Source organism: Lampris incognitus, chromosome 6 (genome assembly GCF_029633865.1).
Source record: "Lampris incognitus isolate fLamInc1 chromosome 6, fLamInc1.hap2, whole genome shotgun sequence".
Taxonomy (NCBI): Eukaryota; Metazoa; Chordata; class Actinopteri; order Lampriformes; family Lampridae; genus Lampris; species Lampris incognitus.
Window position 1 is genome coordinate 62,413,401 of NC_079216.1, and position 16,103 is coordinate 62,429,503.

The 16,103-nt window shown below is 48.2% G+C and overlaps 1 protein-coding gene across 1 annotated transcript; it reads left to right on the forward strand.

The window, feature by feature from the left end:
• The first annotated feature begins 7,732 nt into the window (after positions 1–7,732).
• ankrd34c (ankyrin repeat domain 34C) lies at positions 7,733–9,328 on the forward strand. Its single transcript, XM_056282531.1, has one exon. It carries the CDS (start codon positions 7,733–7,735, stop codon positions 9,326–9,328), a length of 1,596 nt encoding a protein of 531 aa, XP_056138506.1.
• The last annotated feature ends 6,775 nt before the right edge of the window (positions 9,329–16,103 follow it).

Sequence of the window (16,103 nt, forward strand, 5' to 3'; positions counted from 1 at the left end):
TCAGTGACAACAGAGTTATTTTTTTCCCTCCTTCAAATGTCCCCGTTATTAGGATGTGAGTTCGAGTGGTACAGAAGTTCTTCGAGGGCCTTGCACAGAGGGAGTCCATTTGGATGAATGGTGGTTCGGTGGGGTAAGGGTGGGTGACGGATGGGTCATTTCATGCCACTGATCAATTTCTCAGTTGTCATGAAACCTTTTGGTGTGGCCATCCTGCAAACGGTGAAGGCAAACCGGAGACTATGCATGAGGAATCAGGAATCAGGACCACCATCCCTTCGGACCGGCGAGATGTTCACCGTTATAGCTGTCTTTGTGTAACCCCAAGGCTTCTTCCTTATAGTGAAGAGCAATAATTACCGACTTTCATTTGTCCTCTTGCACCTGCCAGTACTGTCCACCCCCTAACGTAGCTGATTAGCCCCGGCTGTGATACGCTCTCTCTGTAGACCGTCTTCCTCTTGCCATCCGCTCTTGTATCTGAAACCAGAAGCATAATCAACTCTCCTCACAAAAGGCCCGTTCTCCAGCCTCTTATTGTTTGAGTCGGATCGTGGTTGATTAAACGCCCACCTAAGACATCTGAGAAGATACCGCCTGTAAAGTGAATCTAACGTTTAACCTACTACAAGGTTGATATTGAATTTGACTCGGTGGCTGAACGGTTGCCCATGGGTGTAGCTCGTGAAAGGAGGACTCACGAAGAAACAGATGACACGTTGTTAGCTCTGTCACCTCGAGACCTCATTTCGCAGAGGCTCGGGTGGTCCTAATCGGTCCCGTCGGGCGCCATTCTGCAGATGAACCTTGACATCCTCAGAGATAGACGGAAAGGTTCGACGTCACTAATGACAACCGACGCGGGAAACGATTTCTTGCCGGCCTTGTGCTGCAGAGGCGGTGTGCTCCGGTCAGAGCGTCTCATGGTGTCAGAAGCGTCACTGTCACAGGATGCCATGTGCAGGCGGAAGCTGTCCCCCTCCCTGTCAGAAAACACACGTCCTCGCCGGTCTGTAATACGCTAACGTGCTAGACCCGTTTAGCACCCATACTGCTGCGATGACCTCATGCCCTTTCAGGGCTGTGCTTCGTTTCGTGTTAGCCATGTTTCAAAGTTCTTCTGCTTTGTTAAGACGAACCTTGCTGGAGTCCGGCTAGCGCGGCGGTCTGTTCCGTTGCCCACCAACATGGGGATTGCTGGTTCGGATCCCCGTGTTACCTCCGGCTTGGTCGGGCCTCCCTGCAGACACAACTGGCCATGTCTGCGGGTGGGAAGTCGGACGTGGGTGCGTGTCCTGGTCGCTGCACCAGCGCCTCCTCTGGGGGAGAAATAGGGGGAATAGCGCGAACCTCCCACGCGCTACGTCCCCCCTGGCGAAACTCCTCACTGTCAGGTGAAAAGAAGCGGCTGGCGACTCCACATGTATGGGAGGAGGCATGTGGTAGTCTGCAGCCCTCCCCAGATGGGCAAAAGAGGTGGAGCAGCGACCAGGAGAGCGGGGTAATTGGCCGCATACAATTGAGGAGGAGAGGGGGGAGGGGGGGGGACAAACCTTGCTTGCTTGCTTGCTTGCTTGGCGTATATTTCCTCTGCAGACACAGTCAGACGATTCGACCATCTAAACAACTTATTCGAAGGCAGGGACAGAAGTCCTTGGAGTCCAAGCACTCCCTGTTCAGCCGATGGGGTGCAGCTACACCGGAAAGCTTCTAATCTGATGGTGTGAACAGGGGTGTGACATGTCCAACCAAAACACCAATTTGCTGCTAATCACCTTTGTAGCTGGTGAGGCATCTGTGGAGAACCTGGGTGTCTGAAAAAAAACAATAATAAAAAAAACAACAGATGAAAGTGTTAGTTGGGCAGGGGAACGGTAGAGAGCGTAGAATGGGAGGATACTGGTTGGAAATCCCACTGCTGCCGAGGGTGGGTTCTGGTTCTGAATTCTGTCTGAACGGTACTGGCGACGCTGTCATCTGTGCTTTTATCCCCAGCATCTGATTACCGAGGGGGCGTTCAAATGCCACCTCTTTCAATATCCAATTAAAGGTCTCCCAACACCTCCCAATAAGTGGGGTCTAGAGTTGAAAAGCAACCAATGCTGAAACCCCCCCTCAGCCCCCCCCCCAGCCCCAGCCCCCCCCCCCGGGCTTCATTAGGGAGATGCGGAACTGACACTGGGACTTGAACGCGGAGGACATCAAAGCAGCCACTCTGCAAAATGAGAAACAAACTCCGTATTGAATGTGGCCCCGATCTCCTTGGATACAGCCGCCGCGCACGAGAACCGCTCGGCAAAATCGTCGGCTGAATAAGGCTCTCGAACAATGCGTCCCCCGATCGCAGCCCGCCGGAAGGAAGGAAGGAAGGGCAGGTGCTGGTTTGATCAGCGAGATGCGAGGGAAAAACGGAAATTGGCCAAGAAGGGGGGGGGAGAGGGGGGGGGGGGTGGTGGAACAATTTCACGGCTTGAAGCGTGGGGAAAGTGGCCCTTCTCAGAATGAAATGATGAAAGGGGGGGGTTTTGAACATGTGCCATTCTTGGCGGGTCATCAGCATAAGCGGAAGAGGAAAGTAATAGGTCTCCAAATTAAGGTGGGCGCGTGCGGGTTTTGAAGCCACGAACAGCGGTAGGGCTCGTGCCGTTCCACCGCCGTCGCTGCGCCACGCGTTTCACTTCGCCACGGCGGCCGAGACGCCGAAATGCCACGAGGATGTCAGACTCACTTTCTAAAAGAGACAACTAGCTCAGGGCAACAAACAAGACCACGATGACAGAGGCTACACCCCCCGCCCCCCGCCCTACCCCCCCTAACCCCCCGGCTTGTGTGCAGGAGAATTCAGCTGCTTGACAGCCAGCATGCAAATGGAGATGTCAAAAGAGGAAAGTCACGTGAAGAACTCCCTTCGCAATTAATTGCATGGAATCAGTTCATTTAGACGTTCTGTCTCGTCTACATGGACTTTCAGTATCCTCCCCCACCCCCCATTAGTGGCAGATGTACAGACTTGGTGTGTGAGTTTCATGTAGGTGTGGGGTTCGAGTCAAATTCCCAATTTGACTGACAGTTCTGTCACGTTGAATGTGAACATTCGTGTACAAATCGAAATCATCACGCTTAACTAGTGGCAAACCAAGCAGACCAGTCCTGCTCTCGGATGGGAATCTGTGTAGGATGAAAAGGAGCCACAGCTCCGAGCAGCGGGTCACCCTTGTGGATTGCTTCACTAGAAGATGCTGCACGCCGCATTTGTGCTCTTCCGTCTCCAACCAGAGAAATCCAGTCCTTTGGTAGTCCACTTGTGCAGTCTATCTTAACAGGTTTGCCTTGTGTTCCTGTGAAGTCTCTTACAGTGGCCGGGGTAAAAATGTGCCTCCATCCACTCAGGAGTCAATACACTGAAGAGCTCGGGCAACTTTAGAGGCAGATGTTTCTACAGAGGTTCCGGGTCTGAAGAAGAGGAGCAGAGCCAGCCCCAGCTTTCATGTGGTTTCCAGCAAATAGTTTTTGATAAATCCCCATTTTCCACCCTACCGTCTGCTTTGGAGAAGGTAGACATTACGTGTGTGTGTGTGTGTGTGTGTGTGTGTGTGTGTGTGTGGGGGGGGGGGGGGGGGGTTGATGCCAGATTTCATATTTGCAGGGGTTGATGGCTGGAGGAGCTGGAGGACAAAGTCATCATTTTGACGAAAGCAATATTCGTGTGAGGGAACTCTTCAGTTTTCCTTTGTCGGATCCAAGAACAGGTCCAGGAGCCACGTCATGCCTGTCGAATAAAATCCCACAATGCAGAAGAGCAAAGAAAAGGTTATATTTAGACGGAGGGGGGGGGGCGGGAGAGCAGCAGGTGCGGCGTTATGATATCTGAAAATGGAAACTGCTCCCATGGGTGGGAGCGCTCGTGCTCTCCCACTTTAACTATTTATTCCCCCTTTTGTGATGGAGTGCCGACGACAGCATCGCAGGGGGCAAAGATCGCATGTGCACAGACTGCCGACGCCCCCGTGGCTTCTCTGCTAATGAGCGTGTCTAAACCAGTCAGCTCGAGGAGGGAGCTGTGCTATGTGGACTGTTTCCCAGTCCATGGCGCTCCTCCGGGAGTTCACGGAAAGCGTTGCATTGCACACAAGGCAACATTTCTGCAATTCTCTATGCCGCATTAAAAGATTGCGCGACGTTGTGCACCTACAATACCGACCTAGAATGTCAGATATGCATGAAGAAAAAAAAATGCATCTGGCAGCCTATACCTCCTTCCACCTCCGGTCCCCATCCTTGTTGCTTGATATCCCACACAACAAGGGTTGCACTCCTCTAAATATGGACCCTGTTTACGCTCGCTACAATCAAGATAAAGCCTTAATCATATGTCAGCTAGTTTGATCTTAGCATGGAGAATGCTTGGGATTCTGTGTTTATTTTTAACAGAGAGACACCCCGCAGTCTGCAATCACTCAAACCCGGGAGCAACACTTCCCCGCGAGGAGATGACTATGTGCTGTTTTATAAGCCACCTCTTCCATGTGCCTTGTAAACAGCATGTCCCCGGAGCCCCGAGAGGCAATCACAGGTGAGAAACCACAGCCGCCATTGACTGCTTTAGTCCTGAGACATCAGATGGGCGTGCGGAGGGATAATGAAGTGATTAGTGCCGCGTCTCGGGGGACCGAGGCCGGGGTCAGAGGACGAGCGATCAAATGCGCTCCGCGGGTTCTCTATGTAAATGGAAAAAACACCGTCGAGAAGTAAATACCGCAAGAGCTGCCCAGGTTCCCGGTGCGCTCTTGCGTTCCCGGTGATGCGTCCCTCGCGGGGCTGAGAACGTCACCGTCGTCCTTAGAACCCGCTTCCATCCTGTCTCATAGCAACCTAAATATAGAAATGTCCCCGTTAGCCTGCATGGCTGGTACAAGTTTTTGGCCTCTTTGATCCTGCAGGAGTAAAGCGTTATCACAGGAACGACTTCCTGCCAGGCTCCCGGTTTACGCCAGTTACCTTATAAATCAGATGAAATCCGTCACATGCAGTAGCGCTTACCTTCACAGAGCGGTTTGCCGGTTTTGACATATAGGGTGCACGAGCCCAGAGAAGGGCAGGGACCTTTTCTTCCGCTAATAGCCGCATCTTGGTAATTGGTGCTGTGTTCTGAGCGTGCACTGAAGCTCATTTATATGCTGAGTGGCATTTCATCAAACCGAACATTTCCAGTAAAGACACATACGCCACGATGCCACGGCGATGCTCCTGAACAGATTGCTTTCTCAAGATTTGCCCCTTTTCTATACATAGCCACATGCACTATGTAAAGAGACAGATTGAGTGTGTCCCAGATTTCTTCCCTTTATCAGTTATGAGAAAAATCCATCCATCCATCCATTGTCTTAACCGCTTATCCTGCTGTCAGGGTCGCGGGGAGAAAGTGACGTATGAGTATGTTTATTTTATTTTCCATCAGTGTTTATTATTTGCCCATCGTTTCACAGTGCCCCCCCCCCGAAGAAGACACCCCTTTTTACTCTTGGGCTACACAGTGGCAACAATGGCGCGCTGCAGATAAGAATAGAACGCAGGTTTTCGCAAGACGCAATTTATTTTTGGTCGACTCTGACGTCAGAGAGCACACACGTTTCATTCAGCAAGCAAAACAGTAAGTTATTTATAACCCCGGCCATGTCGACGTTGTGAGTGCGGAGTGCGCAGCGACGAGGAATGCTGCTGGCCGCCTATTGGGCTGATGGAGCGCGCGTCCACGACCAAAACCAAGAGGGCTCATGGTGCACGGGTACTGTCGCCTCTGGACAAACCTAAAGTGCGATACGTCTTTTGGACCACTTACGACTAAAAGAAAAAAAAGAGATAAAAAGAAAAATATCAATACAGAAATAGGAATATTGCCGTCCTATTGTTTCCTCTTCTTCTTCTTCTTCAACGAGCAAGCACTGCGAACTTGAACATGGCACACCTGTCCTCTGATTAGGTAAGAAATGAAGTGGACGCGAAAGTGATGATGAAAGTGTGCAATTGCGATTTGAATAGTTTAACATACACGGCTTGCCCTGTTACGAGGCAGCCAGGGAGGGTGGTTAGTATTACTTTTACCCCAGGGAGGGTGGTTAGTAGTACCTCTACCCCAGGGAGGGTGGTTAGTATTACTTTTACCCCAGGGAGGGTGGTTAGTAGTACCTTTACCCCAGGGAGGGTGGTTAGTAGTACCTTTACACCAGGGAGGGTGGTTAGTAAAACCTTTACCCCAGGGAGGGTCGTTAGTAGTACCTTTACCCCAGGGAGGGTGGTTAGTAGTGCCTTTACACCAGGGAGGGTGGTTAGTAGTACCTTTACACCAGGGAGGGTGGTTAGTAAAACCTTTACCCCATGGAGGGTGGTTAGTAGTGCCTTTACACCAGGGAGGGTGGTTAGTAGTACCTTTACACCAGGGAGGGTGGTTAGTAGTGCCTTTACCCCAGGGAGGGTGGTTAGTAGTGCCTTTACACCAGGGAGGGTGGTTAGTAAAACCTTTACCCCAGGGAGGGTGGTTAGTAAAACCTTTACACCAGGGAGGGTGGTTAGTAGTACCTTTACACCAGGGAGGGTGGTTAGTAGTGCCTTTACACCAGGGAGGGTGGTTAGTAAAACCTTTACCCCAGGGAGGGTAGTTAGTAGTACCTTTACCCCAGGGAGGGTGGTTAGTAGTGCCTTTACACCAGGGAGGGTGGTTAGTAAAACCTTTACCCCAGGGAGGGTGGTTAGTAGTACCTTTACCCCAGGGAGGGTGGTTAGTAGTGCCTTTACACCAGGGAGGGTGGTTAGTAAAACCTTTACCCCAGGGAGGGTGGTTAGCAGTACCTTTACCCCAGGGAGGGTGGTTACCGAGACTGGTGAGATGAGATAGCCACGGGGTGGCTCATGGGGCTTGTGAGGAAATGAAGGCGAGCGCTTCTTTCCGTATTGCGACGGTGCGCATCAAGTTATCCATCACGAGGACCGCGGAGAGCCACTCCGCACGTGCGCGCCGCTCCGGCACACGCTGCCTCGCGCTGTCATGTTATAATCTTGTCGAAATGGGCAAACATGTTCTCCAACAAGAATAACGCTCAGGTTCAGGGGCTGAAGACGTCGCAAAGACAAGAGGGAGACGGTTTAGTTTGTTCGCCGACATGCCGGAGATTATTTAAGGTTGTTTCCGCGTTTGCTGTGAAAATTGCACGAACGGTGTTTTGAAAAGCAGACGTGAGGTTAAGATTTAGTGCAGACAACGCAGCCCTCGTATTTCACTGCTGTCTGTAAATCTATAATAGCGCCTCCAGATTTTGGAACTTGTCGGTTCCCTTGATGCATGGATTTGGTGTTTCAGTAACATTTTGCATGTTTAGATTTTGCACATTTTTTAATTGTTTTACCATCGTAGTATCATATGTTGCAATAGCATATGTTGCACATTTGTAATAAAAACGGCAACTTTTATCTGTTTTAACATTCAGTTGGACACAGAGTGCCCCCTACTGGTAAATATGATTCTGTGGGGCGAATTGGTGAACAAAACCTCAGAATCAGAATACTTTATTCTTTTAGGGTAAAACCTCTTGAGAAACAAGCAAAAGCAAAAAAACAAAAAACAAAACTTCAGTCTTATGAGTTTTGCACTGTTGCCTAAACTGCTCCAATGATTTGTTCAAAGGGTTAAAGGCTGTTGCTGCCTTTCAACACCGAGGGAGAGCTCTGTGACTGGGAGATGTCAGACATACTGGAGCTGCGGACTGATGGCAACTCGCTGCTAAAGGCAGTATGGCTCAGACGACTGAGACTCACCAGGCTCCTGCTGGAGGGGGGTGCATACATCAACGAGAGCAACGAGCGTGGAGAGACACCACTCATGGTGGCCTGCATGTCCAAACACAGCGACCAGCAGAGTGTCAGCAAGTCAAAGCTGGTCAAATATCTGCTGGACAACAAGGCAGACCCCAACATCCAGGACAAAGCAGGCAGGACGGCCCTAATGCATGCCTGCATCCATTGGGCGGGCCACGAGGCGGTGGCTCATTTGCTATCCAATGGGGCTGACCCCAGTCTGGAGGACAGGAGTGGCGCCTCAGCACTGGTCTACGCTATCAATGCTGATGATAAGGAGACACTAAAATTGCTCTTGGATGCATGCAAAGCTAAGGGCAAGGAGGTCATTATAATCACCACGGACAAGTCACCATCTGGTGCAAAAACTACCAAACAGTACTTAAATGTTCCACCATCACCTGCACTGGAGGAGAGCTGTTCCTCTCCCTACTGCACTTCTCCCTCTGACATTGAGGTCAGTGCATCTCCCACACCTCAGCCAGCTGAAAAGCAGAACACCGTCTTCAGTTTCCAGACAAAGTTGACTACATCCTCAAGCTCAGCAGCAAAGCTTGCCAACGGGCCCACCTCTCCGACACGTCGGCCCACTAACCCGAAACGTGCACGTTTGCCTCAGCTGAAGCGGCTGCAGTCAGAGCCCTGGGGGCTCATTGCTCCATCTGTCCTGGCTGCCTCTGCTACCCAAGAGAACAGCAGGAGAACCAACTCCGACGAGGATGTCGTTGCAGGCGTGAATGGCCTCTCTCTCACCAGGAGGTCAACTCTGTCTCGACAGAACAGTGTCGATGGCAAGGACAGTTTATTTCCACTGATGGGTGAACAGCCCTACAAAATGACAACCTCACTATCAGTCCCTCCAGCATACAAAACATCATATGAGAGGTCTCTAAGCCAGCACCAGCCCCTTGCAAGGCGCAGTACTGTTCCCACTGAGCATGACAGCTATTGCTGCAATAGCGGACCAGCCAGTCTAAGAGACACAGTGCATAGGAGATGGCTGGGGAATGATCACTATGACTCAGACTCCCAGCTCTATTCAGACTCTGCTATGGTGGACTCTCCTAAGGTCCCAGTGGAGCGGAGGAAACTCAACACTTCACCACTAGCCATGCTGACCAGTTCTAGGGAATCCCTGGACAGCAACGCTAGCACATCCTCCCCTGGCACAGCACGCAGGCGTGTACCAGGTCTCCTGGAGAGGCGAGGCTCGGGGACTCTGCTGCTAGACCACATCTCTCATACCAGGCCTGGCCATCTGCCCCCTCTCAATATTAATCCCAACCCTCCTATTCCTGACATCGGGGCCTGTAGCAAGCCCTCTTCACCTCTAGCCACAGGCATTAGATCTATTGCTCCAGTAGCACCGAACACACCAAAGAGAGGTGTCCTCAAGTCTAAAAAGAAACTTGTGAGAAGGCACTCTATGCAAGTGGAGCAGATGAAACAGCTTTCTGATTTTGAAGAGCTGGCCCATTAGTCAGTGTTGGTAGAGGGCAACGCTGTCTAATACAGGGCGTACTGTAGGAGCAGAATGAAAACCATTAAGTGTTGGAGAATAAATCTATCAATTCAGTTCAGCAGCTTTTAACTCTCTCACATACATCCTAGTTGTCGTGGAATAATGTAGAATTTATTCAAAATTACACTGAAACTGAGCAATATAGATAGATTTCCTGCACACACTACCCCCAACAACCCGAGTATTTCGATCTTTTGACGTCAAGATCTAAATGTAGTCAGCTTGTGAATGTAAATACCAAAATATGGTACCTTCCTACACGATAGGGTGATGTGTATGGGGCATAGAGTGCTATTAATGCTCGACAAGCCCCTTGAAACCACCTTGTGTATATGTAATTAGCACCATAATGGACTTATTTTAGATGAGAAAACGTGATGCACTTGTTTGAGATGTAGCTCGAGTAAGGTATGAAGTTTGACTCCTGGTAGCAACACAGTGCCTTCAAGACAAGGAAACTATAAGACTGGAACGAAAAACACAGTTTATCAAGACCATACGAAATTCCCAGTGACATAACCAAAATGTTGTTGTTCCAATACTGTTAGGCCAATGAAGGCTCGGAATACTTTTGAGATGAGCAAATGAATGAGTGAATAGATGAATGGATGAATGGTATTGCCTTTAAAAAATAGGTAAATGGGGTGTATTAAAGCAGCACTTTACTGCCCACGGGAAAAATCGTGATGCTCTTAGTATCGGTTTTACAAAAGCACATGAATTAAGTTATAACCAGTACAGGCAGTGGTGATACTCGTCTTCTAAAGTCGTTTTACACTAATGGTAATCAATTAGAAGTTAGAACCTCAAACTGCTTCTGTGTAAATTATCTCTGAAGCATTCCTTCTGCTACAAAAAAAGGGGGGGGGAATCGAAATTTGGTACTGTAATGCATAGTATTTTTGTATGTACTTTGTCGTATGTTCTAAATAAATGTCTAACATTTGTCATTTTGTGATTACTCTCACAGTGATTTTCTTTTTCTTTTCGCCAAGAGCTCAGTTGATAACAAAACTAGAAATCACACTGACTGGGTAACCCACCTAGCAGGGGGCTGTTTGGTGGTCCATTGTTGATGTAAACATCATCATCATCATCATCACCTAGCCAGTACAATCATCACTGAGGCATTCAGATCCCCCAGCTTCTTGGCGGCTTCATCATCCAGACCCTATGGGGGGCACTGTTTTAGGGGCATGGCCTCTATAATTGCAGCAAATTACATACTACATACAAAGCCCTATGCATTAAACACCTGACTTTGCATGTGACCCTTAATCTGCGTCACTCAAGACTTGATGAGCACTACTCTCTACCATCGCAGGCCAGAGATCCCAGGTTGTAGGCTGTACGTAGTTACCCGTGTACCCGCATAATGACAAGAAGTAAAATGCGTTACACTCCTCGAATTCACACAAAGTTCCAACAATTTTCAACAATCACCTGGGATTAATCGTGGACTACACCACCCACTTTTAATCTTGCAAGCCATTGTGAGGAAATGCTGCAGTGATAATAAGGGTCGAATCTAAAACGCTGCAAACAGTCAAGATATTTAAGGTTTCAAAGGTGTTTCCAACCTTGTTTTTCAGATGGCCAGCTCTCTATGTGAACAGCACATGGGTCCATTCGCTTCAGTCTTCATCCTGCTCCAAGTCACCGAGTTAGATTTGACCTGCTGAGAGTGTGTGCTAAATCCCTTGGCAAAACAGCGCTATTCATTAATATGACATACGAGGGGAAGAATGTCATTGCGAGAGAACTCTTCTGATATGCAAAAAAAGGAGGTACTAAACCTCTTTCATGAGTGAACTGGAGACAGTGACGACATGAGTAGGAGCTGGTGTCTTGAGGATATCCAGGACAGTTTGCCAACAGCATGTGAGCCGAGTGGGCCACACCAAGCTGCATCTCAAAGCCATCTCCAGGCTTTCATGTCAGAGACGCCACGACTCCTAAAACTGAGCATATCACTGATATCTCTGTGGAAACACGTGTTCATCTTACGTCCCTCAGTGTTGCGTTTCATGTCATAAAACATAATGAAACAAATAACCTGGTATTGCACCACAGCGCGTGCCACTCAAGTTATTACAAAGAGGCACTTTGCAGTCAAAAACAGCAGTGGATTTCTTGTTATGAAACTCATGTTAGGTTTCTACTTTTGCAATTTGAACAATAATATCTTAGCAAACAGCATCGCCACCGATTCAAAACAATCTGAGCAGTATGCTTGTATGAGCACATTGTAGCCATCTACTAAAACCATCTGTCATTATCTTAACAGGCCATCAGTTACTAAAATCATACAGTAAAATAACAAATGATGATGAACATTCATTTCAGCAAAGGGCATAGATGGTGACTGTGTAAAAACTATAAAGACAAAATGGGATTATGACACGGCTGTGGGAAGGCATCATTCCCGTTTCCGGTGTGGGAAGATGGCGGTGCGAATTCACGTTTGCAGCGGCCTCACCCAGTACCGGTGTGGGAAGATGGCGGCATGAACTTACGTTTGTCCTCACCCAGTACTGTCCATGCAGTGTCTTTGTCCATGTCTGCGTCTGAGTTTGTCTGATGGCTGGGAGAGCTGGCGCTGGATAGGCTGGATTGGCACGGCCCTGCCTGGAGCTGCGCCCAAAGAGGAAACACCGAGGGTGGTCTGACAGGAAGCTAAAGCGGGGCAGGCTAAGCTAACTGCTAGCCCATGCAGACCGGCAGTTCCGATAACACCAAGAGCGGCCTGGCGGCAGCCTCACCTGACATTGACTGTGTTTTTGGTGTCGTCGTGTGGAGTGCGGAGAGGTGTGTCGCAGGTGTCTGGCTGGGAGAGCTGGCACTGGATCAGCTGGGGCAGCTTGGTCTGCTGCATCCGGTGGGCCGAGGGACCACGGACCTGCCTGGAGCTGCACCCAAGGAGCAAACACTGGGGGCGTTCTGACAGGACGCGGAAGCGGGGCAGGTTGCGCTAACTGCTAGCCCATGCAGACCAGCAGTTCCGACAGTCATCATGGCCTTTGCTCCCTTGGACAGTGAACAATTTTTTTTAAATATGTTCGATATATGTCTTTTTGTAGTTTTTTTTCCCTAGTTTGGATTTATGTGGTCTTGTAGTTTGGATATGTATTTTTTCCCCTTGTGTTGCACTGCTGTTGTGGGCTGGGGGGGGGGAATGATATTTCATTTCATTTCATGTACGCAAGTGCATGAAATGAAATCAAAAATAAATGTCCCTGATTCAGCTCATACATACACATTGCATAAAATAATACACTGAACTAATACATAACAGTATATACATTGAAGCAGACCAAAGTGCACCATTATACACCATTTGCACCACTGCACTCAGTGATACAGCAGGTCCCAGATAGCTCACAGAAAAGACGATTTGGAACTAAGAACCATACATCAAGATTTGAGATAGTCCAATTGTGTCGAAGAAGCTGGCAAACAAAATGTCCTTTCAAGCTCTGCATATCTGCTCGTTCTATATCTTGCATACAGACGGATTAACGTAAAGACCCAGTCACGAAGCCCATCTGGCCACACAGCGATCAATTTGATCTCGATCACAACCGCTCCAAGCCAAGGCAATGTTGAATGATGCCAAGCAGGTTTGCTAGATATCACATGAGAGAAACAAGCAAACCAGGCTGTCAGAACAAAGCCCAAATCAAACAAATGTTTAATGTATAAAATGCCCAAAACATGTACGCTATCCCTTGGCTGGGATAGTGTACAGGAATATCTGTACTGAATACAGACTGGAAGTCCCCAAGTCCAAATGGGAGACACCACCAAAGGTGGTTGAGAACGGCAGAGCTAAGATCCTGTGGGACTTCAGGTTCCAGACTGGCAAGCAGATGCTGGCTAACAACCAGACATTGTGGTGGTCGACAAGGAGCAGAAGACGGCAGCAGTGATCGATGTAGCGATCCTGAGCGACGGCAACATCAGGAAGAAAGAGTACGAGAAGCTAGAGAGATACCAATGGCTGAGGGAAGAACTAGACCGGATGTGGAAGGTGAAATCCACAGTAGTCCTAGTGGTAATAGGGGCACTAGGGGCTGTGACCCCCAAACTGGGGGAGTGGCTCCAGCAGATTCCAGGAACAACATCTGAGGTCTCTGTCCAGAAGAGTGCAGTCCTAGGAACAGCTAAGATACTGCGCAGAACCCTCAAACTCTCAGGCCTCTGGTAGAGGACCCAAATTTTGTTCTTTAGGGACTCAACTTTTTCATGTCAGTGACCCCCCCCCCCAAATAGATGAGCATTAGCATATTGGCTCCCATTTGAAAACATTTCAGCGGAAAGTTTTCGTTGTTATGACAATAGACTACTATAAATGTTTGTATCGTAGTTGGAGAGGTAGCAGTGACTGAGGAGAGAGAGATTTTTTTGGGGGGGGGTCAATGCGACAGCAGCTATAGACAAGTGACTGCTATAAAATTTGCGTAGTACATAAAATCAGACAGCAGATGGCAATGTTTGGCAGTTCACGTCTCATTTGCTGTTTTGCTTTTGCGTCGATGCAAAGGCAGGTAATCCTAAAAACCCAAAGGCGGGCTGAGAGAGACGTTCTAAAGACTCGGCCCACGACTGCTATTTTTTTTTATCCACTTTCTGGGGAATAAAAACCAAAAAAAAAAGAAAGAAAGATGTGAAGGCAAAATATTCAAAATCACACAATCGTACATTGTACAATAGTGCTATTGCGCCATAACATTTGCATATTTTCAAACCGGCCAATTTCTCAGAGAGTGTAATTAATTAACGACTTGTTTTTAATATCTCCAGATATAAAAAGTTATGCAGATTATTTCCGCCCAATGTCAGGTGTTTTACATCATGACATCTTATAGAGTTTCTTCATAGCAAAGCGTTTTTGAGAACTTTGGAGGGGGGGAAAAAAAGCAAAGCCTTTGCGGCGAAGTGAAACCGAAAGGTTATGTAAAGCATCGTTTGGCCAAGCTACTGCGCCGCAAATAATGGAAAAGATCTTCCCAATTCCTCCGGGAGATGTCACTATACGCACACTCATAGCAGCACTTTTAAATCAACCCAGCAGATGGCGCCATTTGACCCAGTTCGAATTTGTCGGCCGCTCTCGCCAGGCTTCAGCGACGAATGTTTAACCCCACCCCCCGTTGGATTTGATTCGTTTAGCTCTCGAATTTGAGCGCGAGGGGGGGGTTAAACTTCGATTTCATTGGTTTGGACTTGGGTTTGGGCGGGGTTAAACGGGGCTGCGGTTAGGGGATAACGAAGTCAAGACAACAAATCAAGATTAGTATCACTTCATCCTGCAAGCCTGTTAAAGCTGAGCAGACGCAAATAAATCATCGTGACCTTTGGAGTTAAACCGGTGTTGTTCTCCACTACGCGAGTAATTAAAGGGTTGAGACCCCTAATCGCTGGTTCACCACCTGCAACGAGTCATAAAAGATTTCATTTAAAGTGACATTTAAGAATAAATGTAATAATAATAATAAATAAAACAAAAAATATGTAATAATTAAATAATAAATGTGGCTTGATTATAGTCATGTCTTAACCTCTTAATATGCCACCAAGCCCCGGATAGCAGCTCAAAGACAATTCTCCTCCAGGGTTTCTGGCTCTTGGCTGCACATGTGGGGTTGCCTGACGTTGTTGCCTCGGACGATTCAAGAGTCACTCTCCTTATACCTTGCACTATCTCCTTACAGTTTCTTTTAAATAACCTAACACGTTTCAACTTGCTATATTCTATGTATTAACTGCACATAATCTGCATTCCTTGTTCTGTGTGTACTGGTTGCACAATGTAATTCTGTTACTCGTGCCTACTACTATGTGCACTCGATGCATTTCTCTGCGTCCTGGAGGAGGGATCCCTAATCTGTTGCTCTTCTCGAGAGTCCTCCCATCTTTTTGTTTTCCTGATAAGGTTTTCTTGTTTTCCCTCATATTGCCGTGATTGCAAAGCCCTGCAACATTCTGTCCTTAGACCCACGCATCGGATAAGGAAGAAACGCAACAGAGGAGGGATCCCTCTCCCAAGATGGACAGACGTGCGGTGGAGCAGCCCAGGACCCGAGCCATGCGACCATGCAGCCCCTGACAAGAGGACAGACTACACATGCGCACAGGGGAGACTCGCATCACGCCATTCACACGCACGGGAGAGGAGACAAGTAAACACATTAATCACACATCAGCGAGAGAGGAGGATACAACACTGAAACATGATAACAAAATTACACGGTTTTATAAGCCATACAAAGAATGTGATGAGGGGGATGCCAAGCAGCGCCCAGGTGGCGACCGCCATCGCCATGGAGACCTGGGAGGAGGACAGACTGCACGTGCACACACGGGAGACTCGCGTCACACCCATTCACACACAGAAAAAGAGAAAGCAGAAGACATCATTCAGAGAGAGAGAGAGAGAGAGAGAGAAGACATGTGAGAGAAGAGAACAGTTAGTCATTAGTCATAATCAATTAAGTCATCAATTAGTCAGAATCTATATAATCTCGTCAGCAGAACAGTGCTTGGTAAATTCATTGAGACATAATCTGGCCCACCATGCAGTAAAGGTGAAGTACTCAATTCAAAGGCAACTAATTATAGGTAAAGGGAAAAAGATGACTGTTAAGTTTGGATTTAAATGACTCAACAGACTGATTGTCTGGTGGCAGCAGGCAGGTTCTTCCCCAATAGGAAAAGGCCCTGCCACCAGATG

Bases quoted from the DNA above. Each gene is read 5' to 3' on its own strand.
- ankrd34c (XM_056282531.1), top strand. From the start codon at position 7,733: ATGTCAGACATACTGGAGCTGCGGACTGATGGCAACTCGCTGCTAAAG.